The sequence below is a fragment of the Lygodium microphyllum genome, unplaced genomic scaffold, assembly GCF_053477565.2.
Source record: "Lygodium microphyllum isolate KBCC unplaced genomic scaffold, Lygodium_microphyllum_v1.1.10 scaffold_102, whole genome shotgun sequence".
NCBI lineage: Eukaryota > Viridiplantae > Streptophyta > Polypodiopsida > Schizaeales > Lygodiaceae > Lygodium > Lygodium microphyllum.
The window spans coordinates 16374-30572 of NW_028229585.1; the positions used below are offsets into that span (position 1 = coordinate 16374).

General features: G+C 40.9%; 1 protein-coding gene across 5 annotated transcripts in view; it reads left to right on the forward strand.

Moving 5' to 3' along the window:
- LOC148008641 (ATP-dependent DNA helicase Q-like SIM) overlaps positions 1 to 14199 on the forward strand; it is a 102596-nt gene that overhangs the window by 9774 nt on the left and 78623 nt on the right. For 4 of the 5 annotated variants that reach the window (XM_087674128.1, XM_087674131.1, XM_087674132.1 and 1 more), the window contains 8 exons: positions 1673 to 1948; positions 2180 to 2422; positions 2542 to 2761; positions 2854 to 2964; positions 3387 to 3576; positions 4089 to 4412; positions 4509 to 4617; positions 5322 to 5512. In XM_087674128.1, coding sequence (XP_087530254.1) covers positions 1673 to 1948; positions 2180 to 2422; positions 2542 to 2761; positions 2854 to 2964; positions 3387 to 3576; positions 4089 to 4412; positions 4509 to 4617; positions 5322 to 5512 — 1664 coding nt within the window. The remainder of the gene's footprint in view (positions 1 to 1672; positions 1949 to 2179; positions 2423 to 2541; positions 2762 to 2853; positions 2965 to 3386; positions 3577 to 4088; positions 4413 to 4508; positions 4618 to 5321; positions 5513 to 14199) is intronic. The other variant, XM_087674129.1, reaches the window with a different exon arrangement.

The following is a 14199-nucleotide window of genomic DNA, read 5'->3' on the forward strand; positions in this document are numbered from 1 at the left end:
GCATTATAAGCGGATAAATCTCTTGTAGACAAAAACGTGCATAAAATAATACCTTCCTTTATGCTGCTTAGATCGCCAATCTAATGGTTCCATTGGCTTCGAAAGGGGGGGTAAAATACCAGGACACCTGGCCAGAATTTTGCCAGACCACTCCTTTATCTCTCGATTTAGAGTGCTATTTACTATGATCGCGCGTTGCGCGATTTCGCCAATCCTTCTTTTTACATAAAATCCTCCCAAAATGGTTGAAAGTTACATGTTTTCTTTTACATGTCATCCTACTCTAGAAGTTGTCTACAATTTTTGGATATTTACAAGAGATAATATCTTAAATATCAAATATTGGCTAAATTTGTTCAAAAATCTAATATTTTTGGACCATCCACACTATGGACACTGACTTGATGACTAATATGGCATTGGCTCTCTAGATCAATAAGAAAGCTGCACTCTAGAGTTTTTCACACTGTGAGTGCGTAGCGGCATGACAACGTTATGGCATGGTAGGCAGGTGTGAATAGCAATGATGTTGTTCAAGGGTTGCATCCAGGTAGGTGTGGTGGGAGTTAGTGAGGTGTGACAGAGGGCATGGAGGGAAGGCATTCAATTGTGTGATGGGAGTCAGATGTCACAAAGTGGCAGGCAGTCGTCTTCAGCAGTTGTCAGGTCAGCATGCACGGTAATACCAGAGTCTTTCCTACTCTCCTACTTGATTACTTCCTTGCACAAGATACTTCACACAGCTCACTGCTTGTGTAACACAAAGCTTCGCTGTAGATAAGATTGATACAAAGTAATTCTGTGAAATGAGGTTGCTTGTAGATGCTGGAATTATAGTGTTAAGGACCAAGGTATCTATGTGAAGTCTTGCTTATGGAAAACAAAACTATGTCATAAATCAAGGCCAATACAGAGAAGGGTGTGCTTGTTTTATAGTTTGTGACATGGGCTATCACATAGGAAGACAAACTCGTGCATCATCTATAACCTGAACTTGGTTGGTTACTTATTCACAAAGTCAATCTACTCTCTAATACAGTAAAACAATGTACCTATAATTTGATTTATCAAGGAAAGATAATGCCTTCAATTGCATGTTTGAGGTCCTGGATATGTTTCGATTTGGAAAAAAGAACTTAAAATCCTGAAGGGGAGTAGATAGTTGCTACAAAGCAAGTGGTTAGAGTTGTAGATCTAGCACTGTTGTGTAGTTTTACTGAAAAAAGGTATATATGTGAAGTCTTGCTAATATATGGAAAACAAAACCATGTCATAAATCAAGGCTAATACAGAGAAGGGCGTGCTTGTTTTACAGTTTGTGACATGTGCTATCACATAGGAAGACAAACACATGCATCATTTATAACCTGAACTTGGTTGATTACTTAATCACAAAGTGAATCTACTCTCAAATACAGTAAGACAATGTACCTATAGTCTGATGATTTATCAAGGAAATATAATGCCTTTGATGATGTTTGAGTGCCTGGATATGTTTGGATTTGGTAAAAAGAACTTGAAATCTTGAAAGGAAGCAGATAGTTGCTACAAAGCAAGCGGTTAGAGTTGTAGATCTAGCACTGTTGTGTCGTTTTACTGAAAAATGTAATTTTCTTGATATCTTGGAACTAGCCCGTCAGACTAAGTATATTCTGGGTGTGCTGTGATGCAGGTTTGATGGCTTCGCAATTTGGAAGAATTGGTAATTTATCAACAAGCAGCTCAAAGGATGGTATGTTAGCAGAACTCCTGTCAATGGGCTTTGAGACAGCTGCTGTCATGGAGGCTTTGCAAATAGAGGAAGTTGTCTCTTTAGCTGATGCTGTAGAGATTCTGCTCGCTGGAAGTGTTTCTGCACAGCACCATTCAAAGCAAATCAATGAAAGAAAAGCCACTGCCTTGGCTTCAAAGGCTGACGGAAAGTTGGAAGCCCCCACAGATATGCCAGGTTTGATTGAGGTCAAACAGAATGCTCATACAACTGAGTTGGGCATGCAACATTAGAACTTCTAAGTAAACAAAGAATTTGCATGTCTAGCTCAGAAGTATGGACCCCCTTAAATGGACTATGCATGCCTGATTCTGTTCTTTTAAATAAACAAAGAATTTGTATGTCTAGTATCTACCCCCTTAAATGGCCTATGAATGCCTGATTCTTCTGAGTGTGTACTTTTGCCAGATTATGTGGATTTACTTTCATGCACAACTTTCAATGCTTCTGAAAGAAGTGAAGACAGTTCACTTGGTAGCAGAAAAACCAGTTACAATGGGAAGGTGAGGCTGATTTCCGACATTGAATTGCAAGCCCAAGAAGCCTTGAGCAAGTATTTTGGTTATCACTCTCTGAAAAGCTTTCAGCTAGAGGCCCTGAAAGCCTGGGCGGCTAATGAAGATTGCCTTATTCTAGCAGCAACAGGTTCAGGTGTGTGAATAATGCATATGCATCACATGTGTAACACCCATGATATAAGAATGGTGAATGTTAAAATTATTTTGTACTCTGACATGCTCAATTATGTTGAATTTTTTGTCATACTACAGGAAAATCGTTATGCTTTCAACTGCCAGCATTGTTGACAGGAAAAGTTGTGGTAGTTGTTTCCCCACTTATCAGCCTCATGCACGATCAGTGCCTTCAGCTTTCAAGGAAAGGAATAGCTGCTTGCTTTCTGGGTTCTGGACAGTCTGACAAAAATGTTGAGAAGCAGGCCATTGCAGGAATGTATAGTATTGTTTATGTCTGTCCAGAGACTCTGCCACGGTACATAATTGTTTGGTGTCTTATTTTGCCAGTTCCTCCAATTAGATGTCACCTGATCTATGATTCTAGTTAGTTGCCTCTCTCTTGTTCAGATTAATCTGTTCCTTCAAGCAGCTAGCCTGCAGCCGTGGCATCACACTTTTTGCAATTGATGAGGCTCATTGTATCTCAAAGTGGGGGCATGATTTTCGCATGGACTACAGGTCTGCTATTTCTCATCTGTTTTGTCAGTCAGAAATTTCAGATGCATGCATTTCTCTGAAGAATTTGGTGGAAAGCTTGCATGTTTATCATCCAGTGTCATTCAGATGCATGCATCTCTCCACAGAATTTTGTGGAAATCATGCATGCTTGTCATCCATTGTCAGATTCAGTCTTCAGATATGTGCACCTTTTTTTAAAATTTGGTACAAAGCTTGTCATTGCCCTTCTTATCCAAACTAATTGGCACTTTCTTTTGTGACATGAGAGGTGTCTTAAGCTGGCAGTCTGCTCGTAGGATTCATCTATCTTACATCTGGAAATAGTTTACTGTAACATTTCTTCCTTATGAAGAGCTTGTGATCATTCGCACTTGGCTTTATGAGGGCCCTTACTGATGTATATTCTCTTGTTACTTCACCAGGCGGTTGTCTATTTTGAGGGAAACATTTCGAGCCCGGGCATTAGAAGGGTTCGAACACGATATACCTATCATGGCTCTTACAGCTACAGCCACAAATAGTGTTCAAAGAGATATATTGGATTCTCTTAAATTTGGCAGTACTTCAAGAATCGTGCGAACAACACTTTTTAGGCAAAATCTCAGGTTTTCAGTAAGTTCTTTCAACTTTGTCCATTGGGCGTCTCACATGAATTGGTAATTTATTTATTTTGGAGTAGGCTATTTTGGATACTATAGACCCCTGGGTATCTCTCTCACATTGTACAGCTATAAGCATCAAGTTGAGATGTTTTACACCAGCAATTTGTGGGTCCAATATTAACTGAGAAGCGTTATACTAGATATTTTGGTTAAATTTCCATAAGCATCAAGTTGAGATGTTTTACACCAGCAATTTGTGGGTCCAATATTAACTGAGAAGCGTTATACTAGATATTTTGGTTAAATTTCCATAAAAAGGAGACAAACGTGATGGCAATCTGGATATGCCAAAAGTTGCAATGTAAATGAATTATATGCAATCAGGAGAAGCAACCCAAGTCTGTAGGTCTGGCCCTAACATTTTCTAGATTAGGCAATTCCAGCACAATGACACTGCAAAGTTCTGGCATAAAAAATAATTGAGAGCAATGGATGGTCATGTAACTAATTTCTGTCAAATAGGTCAAACACAGCAAGACAAGCAGGCCTTCTTCTTTTGCTAAAGACTTTAAAGATTTGATCCAGTTCTATGGACTAGATAGTGGACAAGAAACTCAAAAAACGGTTGACAATAGTAGATTTTGTGCCGGCAAGGCCACCTGTAATGGAGTTCAACAGACTGAGGCGGCTCCAGATAGTATGGATGACAATGCAGACACTTATAAACGTTCCGAGGCTTCTGACTCTATGGACGACCTAGATGAGTCAATGGATCTTGAAAATTTGGATTCTGAGGAAGAAAGAGAGTTTCTTGGAGTAAGAATGGGGTCTGCAGATGGCTCAGAGGTCTGTGTTGTTGTTGTTCCAAGAGAATGAAAATGCTCTAAATGTACTGGTACAATCAAAATAAACAAAAAGTTTCTACATTCCATTTTGTGCCAGAATCTTACAGAAAGCAATATGCAAGGAGAAGAGTACCAGGAACTCACGGTTGAATATCTGGAAGATGATAACGAGGAAGAAGTGGAGCGATTGGGAGGTGACTTTGATGGTAATTACCATTTTTCTTGTGTTTCCAGATACAAGCAACTGTTTTATAGATATACCTCTTTCTGTTTTTGGACTCTATAAAGCTGTGGTTTTAAATTGTCTGAAGTACATTGGCATCTGAGTTACTCCTGATAACAGAGATTTGGAAAGGTTTGTGGTCATAATGAGCAGCAGTTCTCTTTTTAGCCCTGATGAAGAACTACGCTAGCTGTTGATGTCCATAAAAGTTTGATCGTGGCCCTTTTGACATTCTGGTATGTGTGAAGGGTCATTGGACATTATAGAGTGTTATGTGGATGCCTTACGTGCTGTGTATACGTTTAAAGAAAGGAAAGGGCAAATCGTGCATGGTCTGGTAAACTCTATGTTTGCCTGTATTGCTTCTAGCATCCTGCAAAGTTGCTTATCTTTAGTTTGTGCATTTAAAAAACAAGATAGCATTCTTTAACACTTAGCTTCTCTTCAGGATGGCTTATGTTAATTTATTGAGTAAGCCATAAGTAAACCTAAATTAAGGGACTTTTTGATTAAAGACTTCACATATGGCTTGGCAAAGGAAGTTCTCTATATATCACAAATTTCAGGGAACCTTTATTTGAATAAGTTTTCTGTTATTAAGGCTCATGGGAGATATTTTGCAATGTATGGCTTCTAGAAACTCAAGGTCTGAAATTCGAAATATATTTTCTTATCTTTGTGCAATAGTAGCATGGAATGAGGCTCCAAGCGAGGGGTTTAGCAACAGCATTCTACATGGTCCTGGTGCAATTGAAACCAAGATCATTGAAATGGGAAAAGGTCCTACCATTGTTTATGTCCCAACAAGGAAAGAGACGGAGACCTTGGCAAAGTTCTTTTGTAACCATGGGCTTAAAGCTGCAGCTTATCATGCAAAGGTATATGAGTCCAAAACATACAGTTGTCACCAAGGTCATGGAAAAGAGTGCTCCTCCCTTGAAAAGGCATTTCACTTTTTCAGTTTTCAAAACAAAGCATTGTATCATAAACAGCTTACTTATTGCATTTGCTGGCTTTCAGTAGGCTGGAGTTGACAAACCAATTGTTGTAAATATACAACCCCCCCCCTTTTTTGTCTCTGTCTTTGTACTTGATAAGTAATTGCAGGTTGCTTTTATTGCTCCATGTGATAGTATCACTCCCCAAGTGAGAAGATAAAACCATTGGTAGATCTCCTCTTTGACACATCACTAACCCAATTAGGACGAGTATGACCATGCAGTTGCACATGGTTCTTATATCTTGATGTTAGTCTTCAGATGATCCATGAGTCATGATTCATGATTCATCTTGTTGTTTTGAAAATTGAAGTTTTAACATTTTACTGTTTTGAGTTTTAACTTGTAAGTCAGTAATAAGTATTGTATGTTTGATATAAGTTGTAATATGTTCAACTTGAAACTTCATAAATTCAGATTGATATGTTTCGATACCTATGTATTTATTTTAGGGTAAAATCCAAAACTCCTCTCCTTGTTTCCAAAGTTGGCCGAAACTTTGAACGATTTTTGCTGTTAAACTCCCCTGTACTATGGTTTGAAGTCTTTTTGTGCTTCAAGCAGTCTATTAGCATGGCTGAAAATTTGTCAGCATATAGAGTGGGCTCTCTTCATTCCGATGGAGGGGAGAAGTATATGTCTAAGAAATTTGATGTATATTTGGCTGAATGTGGGATAAAATACCAATATATAGTGCCGTATATACTATAACAAAATGGTGTGGTTGAGATGAAAAGAGATCACTCATGGAGATGACATGATGCATGATTAAGAGTCAAGCGTTGCCACACAGTTTCTAGCTTAAAGGTGTTTTATGTGTAGTCTATGCGCTTAATAGATGTCCCACTAAGGCTTTGCAGTAACCCACAATTCGCTCCTGAATAAAGTGGTATTGAACCTCGATGTGCTTTGTGCGAGTATGAAACATTGGGTTCTTGGCTAGAGCTAAGGCAATTTGTTTATGCATATGTAGCTGTGTGGGTCTTGTTTGTGGAAATCCCATCTTTGTCAACAAGCAATGGAGCCAAACTGCCTCTTGAGCTGTAGAACAAGGCGCATGATACTCAGCCTCTGAAGAAGATAAGGCCGTGATAGGTTGCTTCTTACTACTCCATGAGATAGCTCTTGAGCCAAGGGAGAAAGCAAAACCTGCAGTGGAGCGTTTCAACTCCACATCATTTGCCCAATTTGAGTCACTCCATCCAACAAGAGTGGTCCCTTCTCCATACGTGATTTTGTAGGATTGAGTTCCTTGTGAGTAGCGCAATATGCACGAGGCAACTTGCCATTGAACTTGAGTGGGAGTCTTCATGAAAGAAAACAAGAATGCTGCCACAAAAGAGATGACTGGCCTAGCATGGATAAGTCGGATCAATGATCCAATAAGACACCTGTATCGGGTAGCATCAGGAAGGGGATCTCCAGTAGTACCAACTTGGACTTAAGGTCCATGGGGCAAGAAATAGGCCGACACTCGGCTATACCAACTCTGAAAAAAGCTCAAATATATGCCTGTGTTGAGAGATTAAAATGCTCGGTGGCATTCAATAGATCTCTAGACTAAGAAAGAAGTGAAGGATCCTAAGATGTGTCATGTCGAACTCTAGCTACAAGATCTCATGAGATTGATCAATCTCCTATGAGTCACTCCCTGTGGTAATTAAGTCATCCAATGTAAATGCCCCGAACAACGTAGTATGCTTAAACAATTATGATTTTCGCTTGTTTTCGAGATTTAATATAAAAGAGAATGAACACTTGAGCTGAAAATGAAAATTACTCGCAAAATTACAGCCATGAAAATGTAAAAGTAATGGAGACAAGATTGAGGGTTGAAGATGGGCAACCCCCCCCCGCGAAGGAATGTATTTTTGCTCAACCCAAGTCCCTTAGGGAAGAGCTCAGTTACAATCAACCTGAGAGTGAGGAGAAGTAATTCTCACTCTCACAAGATCATGCAAATATGTACAAACACACATGCATTATCTATTATGCAATGATAAGAACTGATTTCTTTACAGTATGAGAGAAGAAAGAGGGGAAATCAGCCTTTCTCCATCGTTGATCAGTAGTGCATGGATAGGGCTTGCTTCTTGTTGCTAAAATGGAAGAAAGAGCTCGAGAAGGAGGTGCTATAATGAATTTACAGGCTTGCTGTCCTCTAAAACAGCAGTGATAGAAGAGGGAATATGGAGGAATTTGATAATGGAGAAGTGGGGGATGATGATGGGGATGGATGGGGCCAGTTTCTGGCTATCTGTGGGTGCTGTACATGAGTTTACAACAAAGAAAAATGATGCTGAATGAAGAAAAACGAGCTCTTATTTATAGGAGAGGGAAGAGCTAGTACAAAAGGGGAAAGTGGAGTAGCACAAGACAAGTGTCCAGCCACATGTCATGAGATGTGACAAGTGGTGGGACACTTGGAAACTTGTGTGACAAGTGTCTTGACACTTGTCTCTTCTCTATGGCCTTCCTTTTTGGGCTGAATACTATCAATAATAGAAACAAGGAAATTTAGTAAGCACAGTTAGAGTACAGAATTTACTATTTTTAGAATGACATCCCTATTTTTTAGGACTAGCATTTTTAGGCTAATTCGAGGGTCCTAAAATTTAGGGACCTCCTGAAATTTAGGGACCCCCCCAATATGGGTATCATATGAAAGCTTTTTCCGTGTACATCGCAAAAACGGTATCAGAATCTTCATGTGACTTTCCTATGCAAAGAAATATGCATTTCAAGCTTTCAGCCCACACATGCACATTGTACAAGCATTTCATGATCATGTTATCTTGTTGATTGTAATTGTCTGTTCTGGCGGATCTAGCCCACACTTCAAGGCATCAATTCTTTCTGTGTGCGAGTCTAACCCTGATATGCGTAAGTTCTGGTCACAGGCGCCCAATCGGGCCATATAGGTGGAAGTGTAAACTATCTTTTCTCTAATCCACCGCGTGGGTCCACCATAACCTGTGACCACTCATCAATGGCCAGCTCCAATGCACTTTTCTTTATATCTAATTAGTGCGAAGGAAACAAATTTAATAAATAATTATATAGACAAATTAATGAAAAAGAATACAAATTCTGTTTCTATAGAGTTGTGACATCCAAATACAAGATGACGAAAACAAATCTATCATCCATAACCTTATAATAAAGGTTGGGGTCATGATTTGATCAATGGAAGCCACTTTGTAAGAAGAATTGATCAATCCTCTGGTACCAAGCCCTAGGAGCTTGCTTCAGGTAGTAGAGGGCCTTTTGCAATCTGTAGACATGATCCTACTTTCCTTGCATAAGAAAACACAGAGTTTGTGAAATATAAATCTCCTCCTCCAGGATGTTGTTCAAGAATGCATGCTTCATGTCCATTTGGAAGACAGGCTAACGGTGTTGGACAGCTAGAGCCAAAATAGCCCAAATAGGATACATATGCGTTATGGGTACGAAAGTCTTTGAATAATCCAAACCTGCATGTTGTGCAAAGCCTTGGCAACAAGCTGAGCTTTATGTTTGTCCAAGGCGCCATCAGCCAGATACTTGATCTTAAAGACCCACTTCACATCAATCACCTTCGGCTTTTGTGGATGTGGAATCAACTTCCAAGTTTGATTACGCTCAATGGCATCGAGCTCCTCTTGCATAGCATGGCGCCAAACATTCTGTGTAGGAGTCTCATCAATTATAGTAGGCACATGATCTTGAAGAATCCGTGACATAAGAGTGTAGTTCACACAATGTATCTTGGCTAATCTACATGGGCATGAAGGGGTCGGAGGAAAGCGAGTAACACCTGCATCCTCTATGAGCTGTTAATACTACCAAGGAATGGTGGTAGACTCATCCTATTGGGAGGGAGACCGAGAGACTTCTAGTACCTATAATGCACTTGTCTGGGAAATGGACTCCCCCTCACTTGGCAAAGGTATATCCCCCTCATCAAAAGAAGAGGGCTCCTTCTCAAACGGCTCAAAAAAGGAGTAGAAATACTCGATCAAGAGGGAATAGAAGGAGCCATCAAGGGCGAAAGAGGAGCAAAAGGGGGAGATGGAGGAAAAGGAGTTGAAGATGAAGAAGAGGTGTCAATTGGTAACCAAGAAGGAAGGGATGAAGCTGATGGTGGGGGTGTCAATCGATGACAAAGAACCACTTGCACAAGAAGCACCATCAGTGGGATCGTGAGAGGCTAAAGCCTCCTCAAAGATCACATTTGTGCTCACATCAATCTTTTGTGTAGATGGGTCATAGAGCCTATAGCCTTTAATGGTAATATTTGTAGCCCATAAAGATAACCTTCATTGTCTTTGGGTGAAATTTACTATCTTGTTTCTTCTTGTCCACATGGATATAAGCATCGCACCCAAAGATGCGAAAGTGGGACATAAAAGGCTTCTTTCCAAAGAAAGCCGTGTGGGGAGTCATGTCGTGCAATGTGGAAGTTGGAGACTTGCTGCAGATATGTACCGTTGTAGCAATGGCCTTGTGAAGAAACTGCTAGGGTTTGCATTGGGGAAATACACAGTGAACGACCATAACGGAAACACAAAGACAAAGATAGTGACATGCAAAACTCAAACCCTAAACGAAAAACGCAAAATGCAGAACTCAAAAACGCAAAAACACAAACACAAACAAAGAGAGAAGGAGAACTCTAAAGTGAATGAAATCAATACAATAAATGAATGCGAGAGTACACAGAATGCTTTGAGGGTAGAGTCATGAGTGTCAGAGTCGTGCTTCACTCTCACACTGTCTACTAATTTTCTGCATTGAGCGTCGATCCTGCCTTCTTCTCACATTTGGTATCAGAGCAGCATTGGCTCTGTTCAGTGGAAGCTCAGGTTCTCCTCACCTCAACTCTGCCCCACCGTCAGATTCGCCAACTACGACCTGCAGCAGCTTGATTGCTCCTTGTGCCACACCCCGGTTTGCTGTACTGGCCACGTCCTAACAACACGCCTGCCAGTCCGGTCTGCCCCGCCATCCGTCAGATGTACGTCAGCTGCTGCCCTGCCAGTCCCTGCCAGTCCAGAATGCACACGCCCTGCCAGTGCCGCCCGCCGTCAACAGCTGCCACGCCCACCTGTGCCCGCCTGGACCAGCTCCCACCTTTTGTGTTGCGCTTGCCTGGACCAGCGCCTGCTGCCCTTGCGTGCTGCGCCATTCCTGTTTGACCATGCCAGCTCGCAACAGTTCTGACACCCGCTAGCCTGCGACGTCCAGCCCGCCTGACTGTCCTCACGTCAGCCACGTCACCCCCCCGACACCCGCCTATCGTCAGCGACCGCCCGCCATCACATAGGTATTTTTTTAAAACTTTTTTTTAAATCCTTTTATTCCAGAACAAAAATCTGGAAGAGGGGGTTCCTACGCAGCAGGCACAGCATATAGGATATGTGTCTGGGACAAATTAGATGCAAATTTCTGGACACATTCATAAAATTTTTTGGGCCTTTTATGTTTTCTGAGGACATTGGCATATTTATTGCAATTACAGTCATTGATGGACTGCTTTGAACAAATCTGGGGCAAGAAATTTTGGGGATTTTGCTGATATAGTGTTGCTGAACACTGATTGCACCTTGGATTGTATGCATTACAGACAATTTTGACAGAGTGCACCTCTGTATACTAATTGCAAAAAGTTATTTCCTGCAATTTTTGGAAATTTTCAGATTTCCAATTTGGTCCCGCTTTGACCTTGCTCTTTTGCCTCTTTTGGTAATTGATTATCATGGCAAATCAGGGAGGAGATGTCTTCACCTATGTATCCAAGGAGGACAGATTGGATGGAAATAACTATTCACTTTGGTCCTTCATGATGAAGAATGTACTTGTGGCAAAAAATCTTTGGGATTATGTCAGTGGAGAAGAAGCTAGACCTAGAGTTGTGGCTCTAGCTACTCCTCCTCTAGGAGGACGTGCACAACGGGCACCTCAACCTGCTTCACTTCAACCACTTCCCCAAAGAACAGCAGCTCAAAAAGCATGGGATACATGGGATGCACAGTCTTTGTCACTGATTGCATTGGCAGTTCAGCGGTCAATCATCCCCCACATTTGTTCAACAACTTCTTCACGAGATACTTGGCTAACTTTGGAGCAGATGTTTGCAGGCAAGAATGAGACTCGAATCTCTTTCTTAAAGAAAGAGCTAGAGACATTGAAAATGGATGAGGGCGATTCTATTCAGGATTACTTGAATGAAATTTAGGACTTGCGCGAGCAACTCATGAATGTTGATGAGTACTATTCGGATGCATAGATGATATCTACCACTTTGAACTCATTACCTCCTTCGTACTTGGCTTTTCATATGGCCTTAAACCTCACCATGAGGATTTTCACATAGCCAATCACTTTTCTTCAGTTAGTCAGTTTGCTTCTAGAGGAGGAGCAAACAAGAAGAAATAGTGGTGTGGATGCCATAGTCTCTGAGTAAGCTTTTATGGCTAGACAGAAAGGCAAAGGCAGCAAAGTAAATAATGCTTCGCAGAGTTCTTGGACTTCTGGCACATCACAGGCAAGTAAAAAACAAGGGGGTACGCAAGCCAAAAATGACAAATGCCATTATTGCAAGAAGCCAGGCCACTACATCACTGAGTGTAGAAAGCGCATCGCCAAGGAGAAGAAGGAGTCAGGAATGTCTGTTTCTGATGCTCTTTCCATTGCTACTGAGTGTGCATCGTTTGTTGCAGATAGAGACTATTGCTTTTACACATGCAGTTATGACACTTCTTGGGCTGATCGAGCATTTAGCTCTACTGAGGATGCACGCACTTGGTTTTTTGCCAGTGGTGCTTCTAGACATATTACATCTCGCAGAGATTTATTTTCTTTTGTTGGTGCAGCTCTAGTTGGCAAGTCTGTACAGTGTGCCAACAATGCATCATACCCTGTTAGAGGTATTAGGGAGATTGTGCTCACAGCCATTGATGGCTCTATTCTCCGCCTACAAGATGCTTTATTTATGCCAGGCATAAATAAAAATTTGCTCTCTATTTCTTCTTTGGCATGTTGTGGATTGCAGGTTACATTTGATGATGATAGATGCATGGTGAGAGACAAAGAATATATGACTTTGGTCTTGACAGGCACTTTATGCCATGGGTTATACGAGTTGGATGCTCTTTCAGTTGATCAGACAACATACTTGGCATCCACTCTTACTCCAGCTATGATACTGGCAGAGTTATGGCATGCTAGGATGGGGGATGTGAACTTTGGCAGCTTGATGCTCTTATAGCGTACAGAGATGCTAGATGGATTACCTCTACTGGAGAGACCTCCTGAGCACTTGTGCGAAGGATGTATTTTGGGGAAAATGCATCGTTTTTTGTTTCCCCGTGATTGTGGGCCTATGCACACAAAGTCATTGGGAGGATGTTACTATTTTGTAACTTTTATTGATGACTTTACTCGCTTTTGTTGGGTCTACTCTTTGGTCAAAAAGTTAGAAGTGCATGATGCATTCTTGGCTTTTATTGCACTTGTTGAAAACCATTCAAGCAATGTGAAGGGGGGCAATTTACTTGCAAATGCAAGTGGTGTCAACATACTTGGGATGTAGGCCCCTCTCGCATAAGAGCCCACTTTCTTGGGCTTAAATCTCGCAACCACCTTCACATGTGAAGGATACATGTCGATGATTTCGTTTAGAAGCAGGATTTGGTGATATTTTTGCAGCTATTGATGAGTTTGTGGCTGATTTGGGAGAGGGTTCACATGTGGAGGCAAGCGTTGCGGGTGCAAATGTTCCTAATGTTTCAACTGCAGGTGCAAGTGGTTTTGCTTCATATAGTGTTCAGCCACCAAGCTCAAAGAAGCAAAAAGTGGGTAGATCATAGGGAGCTTTGGAGAAGTCTTGGAATATGCAAGAAAGGCATAATGGTGATGTTGCCCTTCATATGTTTTTTTATGTTGAGGACATTCCTCATTGGAAAGTGAGAAGTCCATATTTCTTAGACATGGTGAAAGCAATAGGGGAAGTTGGGCAAAGCTACAAGCCCCTCTCACCACACGCTTCGCACAAAGCAACTTAATGATAAAGTCAAATGCATTGATAGAGAGTTGCTTGACATTTGAGATAAGTGGAAGAAATATGGATGCAATGTTTTATGAGATGGATGGTACGACACTTATGATAGACAATCATTAATGTCATGGTGTCTTCCATAGATGGTTCTGTGTTCATGAAGGGAGTAGACATAAGTGGATAATATAAGTCAGGAGAGTATATCTATGAGATTTTAAAATATGTAATCTTGGATTTTAGGCTGGAAAATGTGATGCAAGTGTGTATGGATAATGCAGCAAATTATGTGCGAGTTGGGCAATTGATAGAGGCACAATGGCCTAACATTTTCTAATACTAGGTGTGCTTGTCATTACTTGGATCTCCTTTTTGAGGATATTGATCTATTGTCTTGGTTTACTCTTGTATTGGCTGATGCCACAAAAATTGTCGCTTTCACAAGAAACATACAATCTTGGCTTTATATTGCAAATTCAGCACAAAGGAGCTAGTAAAGCTAGCTCAAACACAGTTTGCTTACATGTTT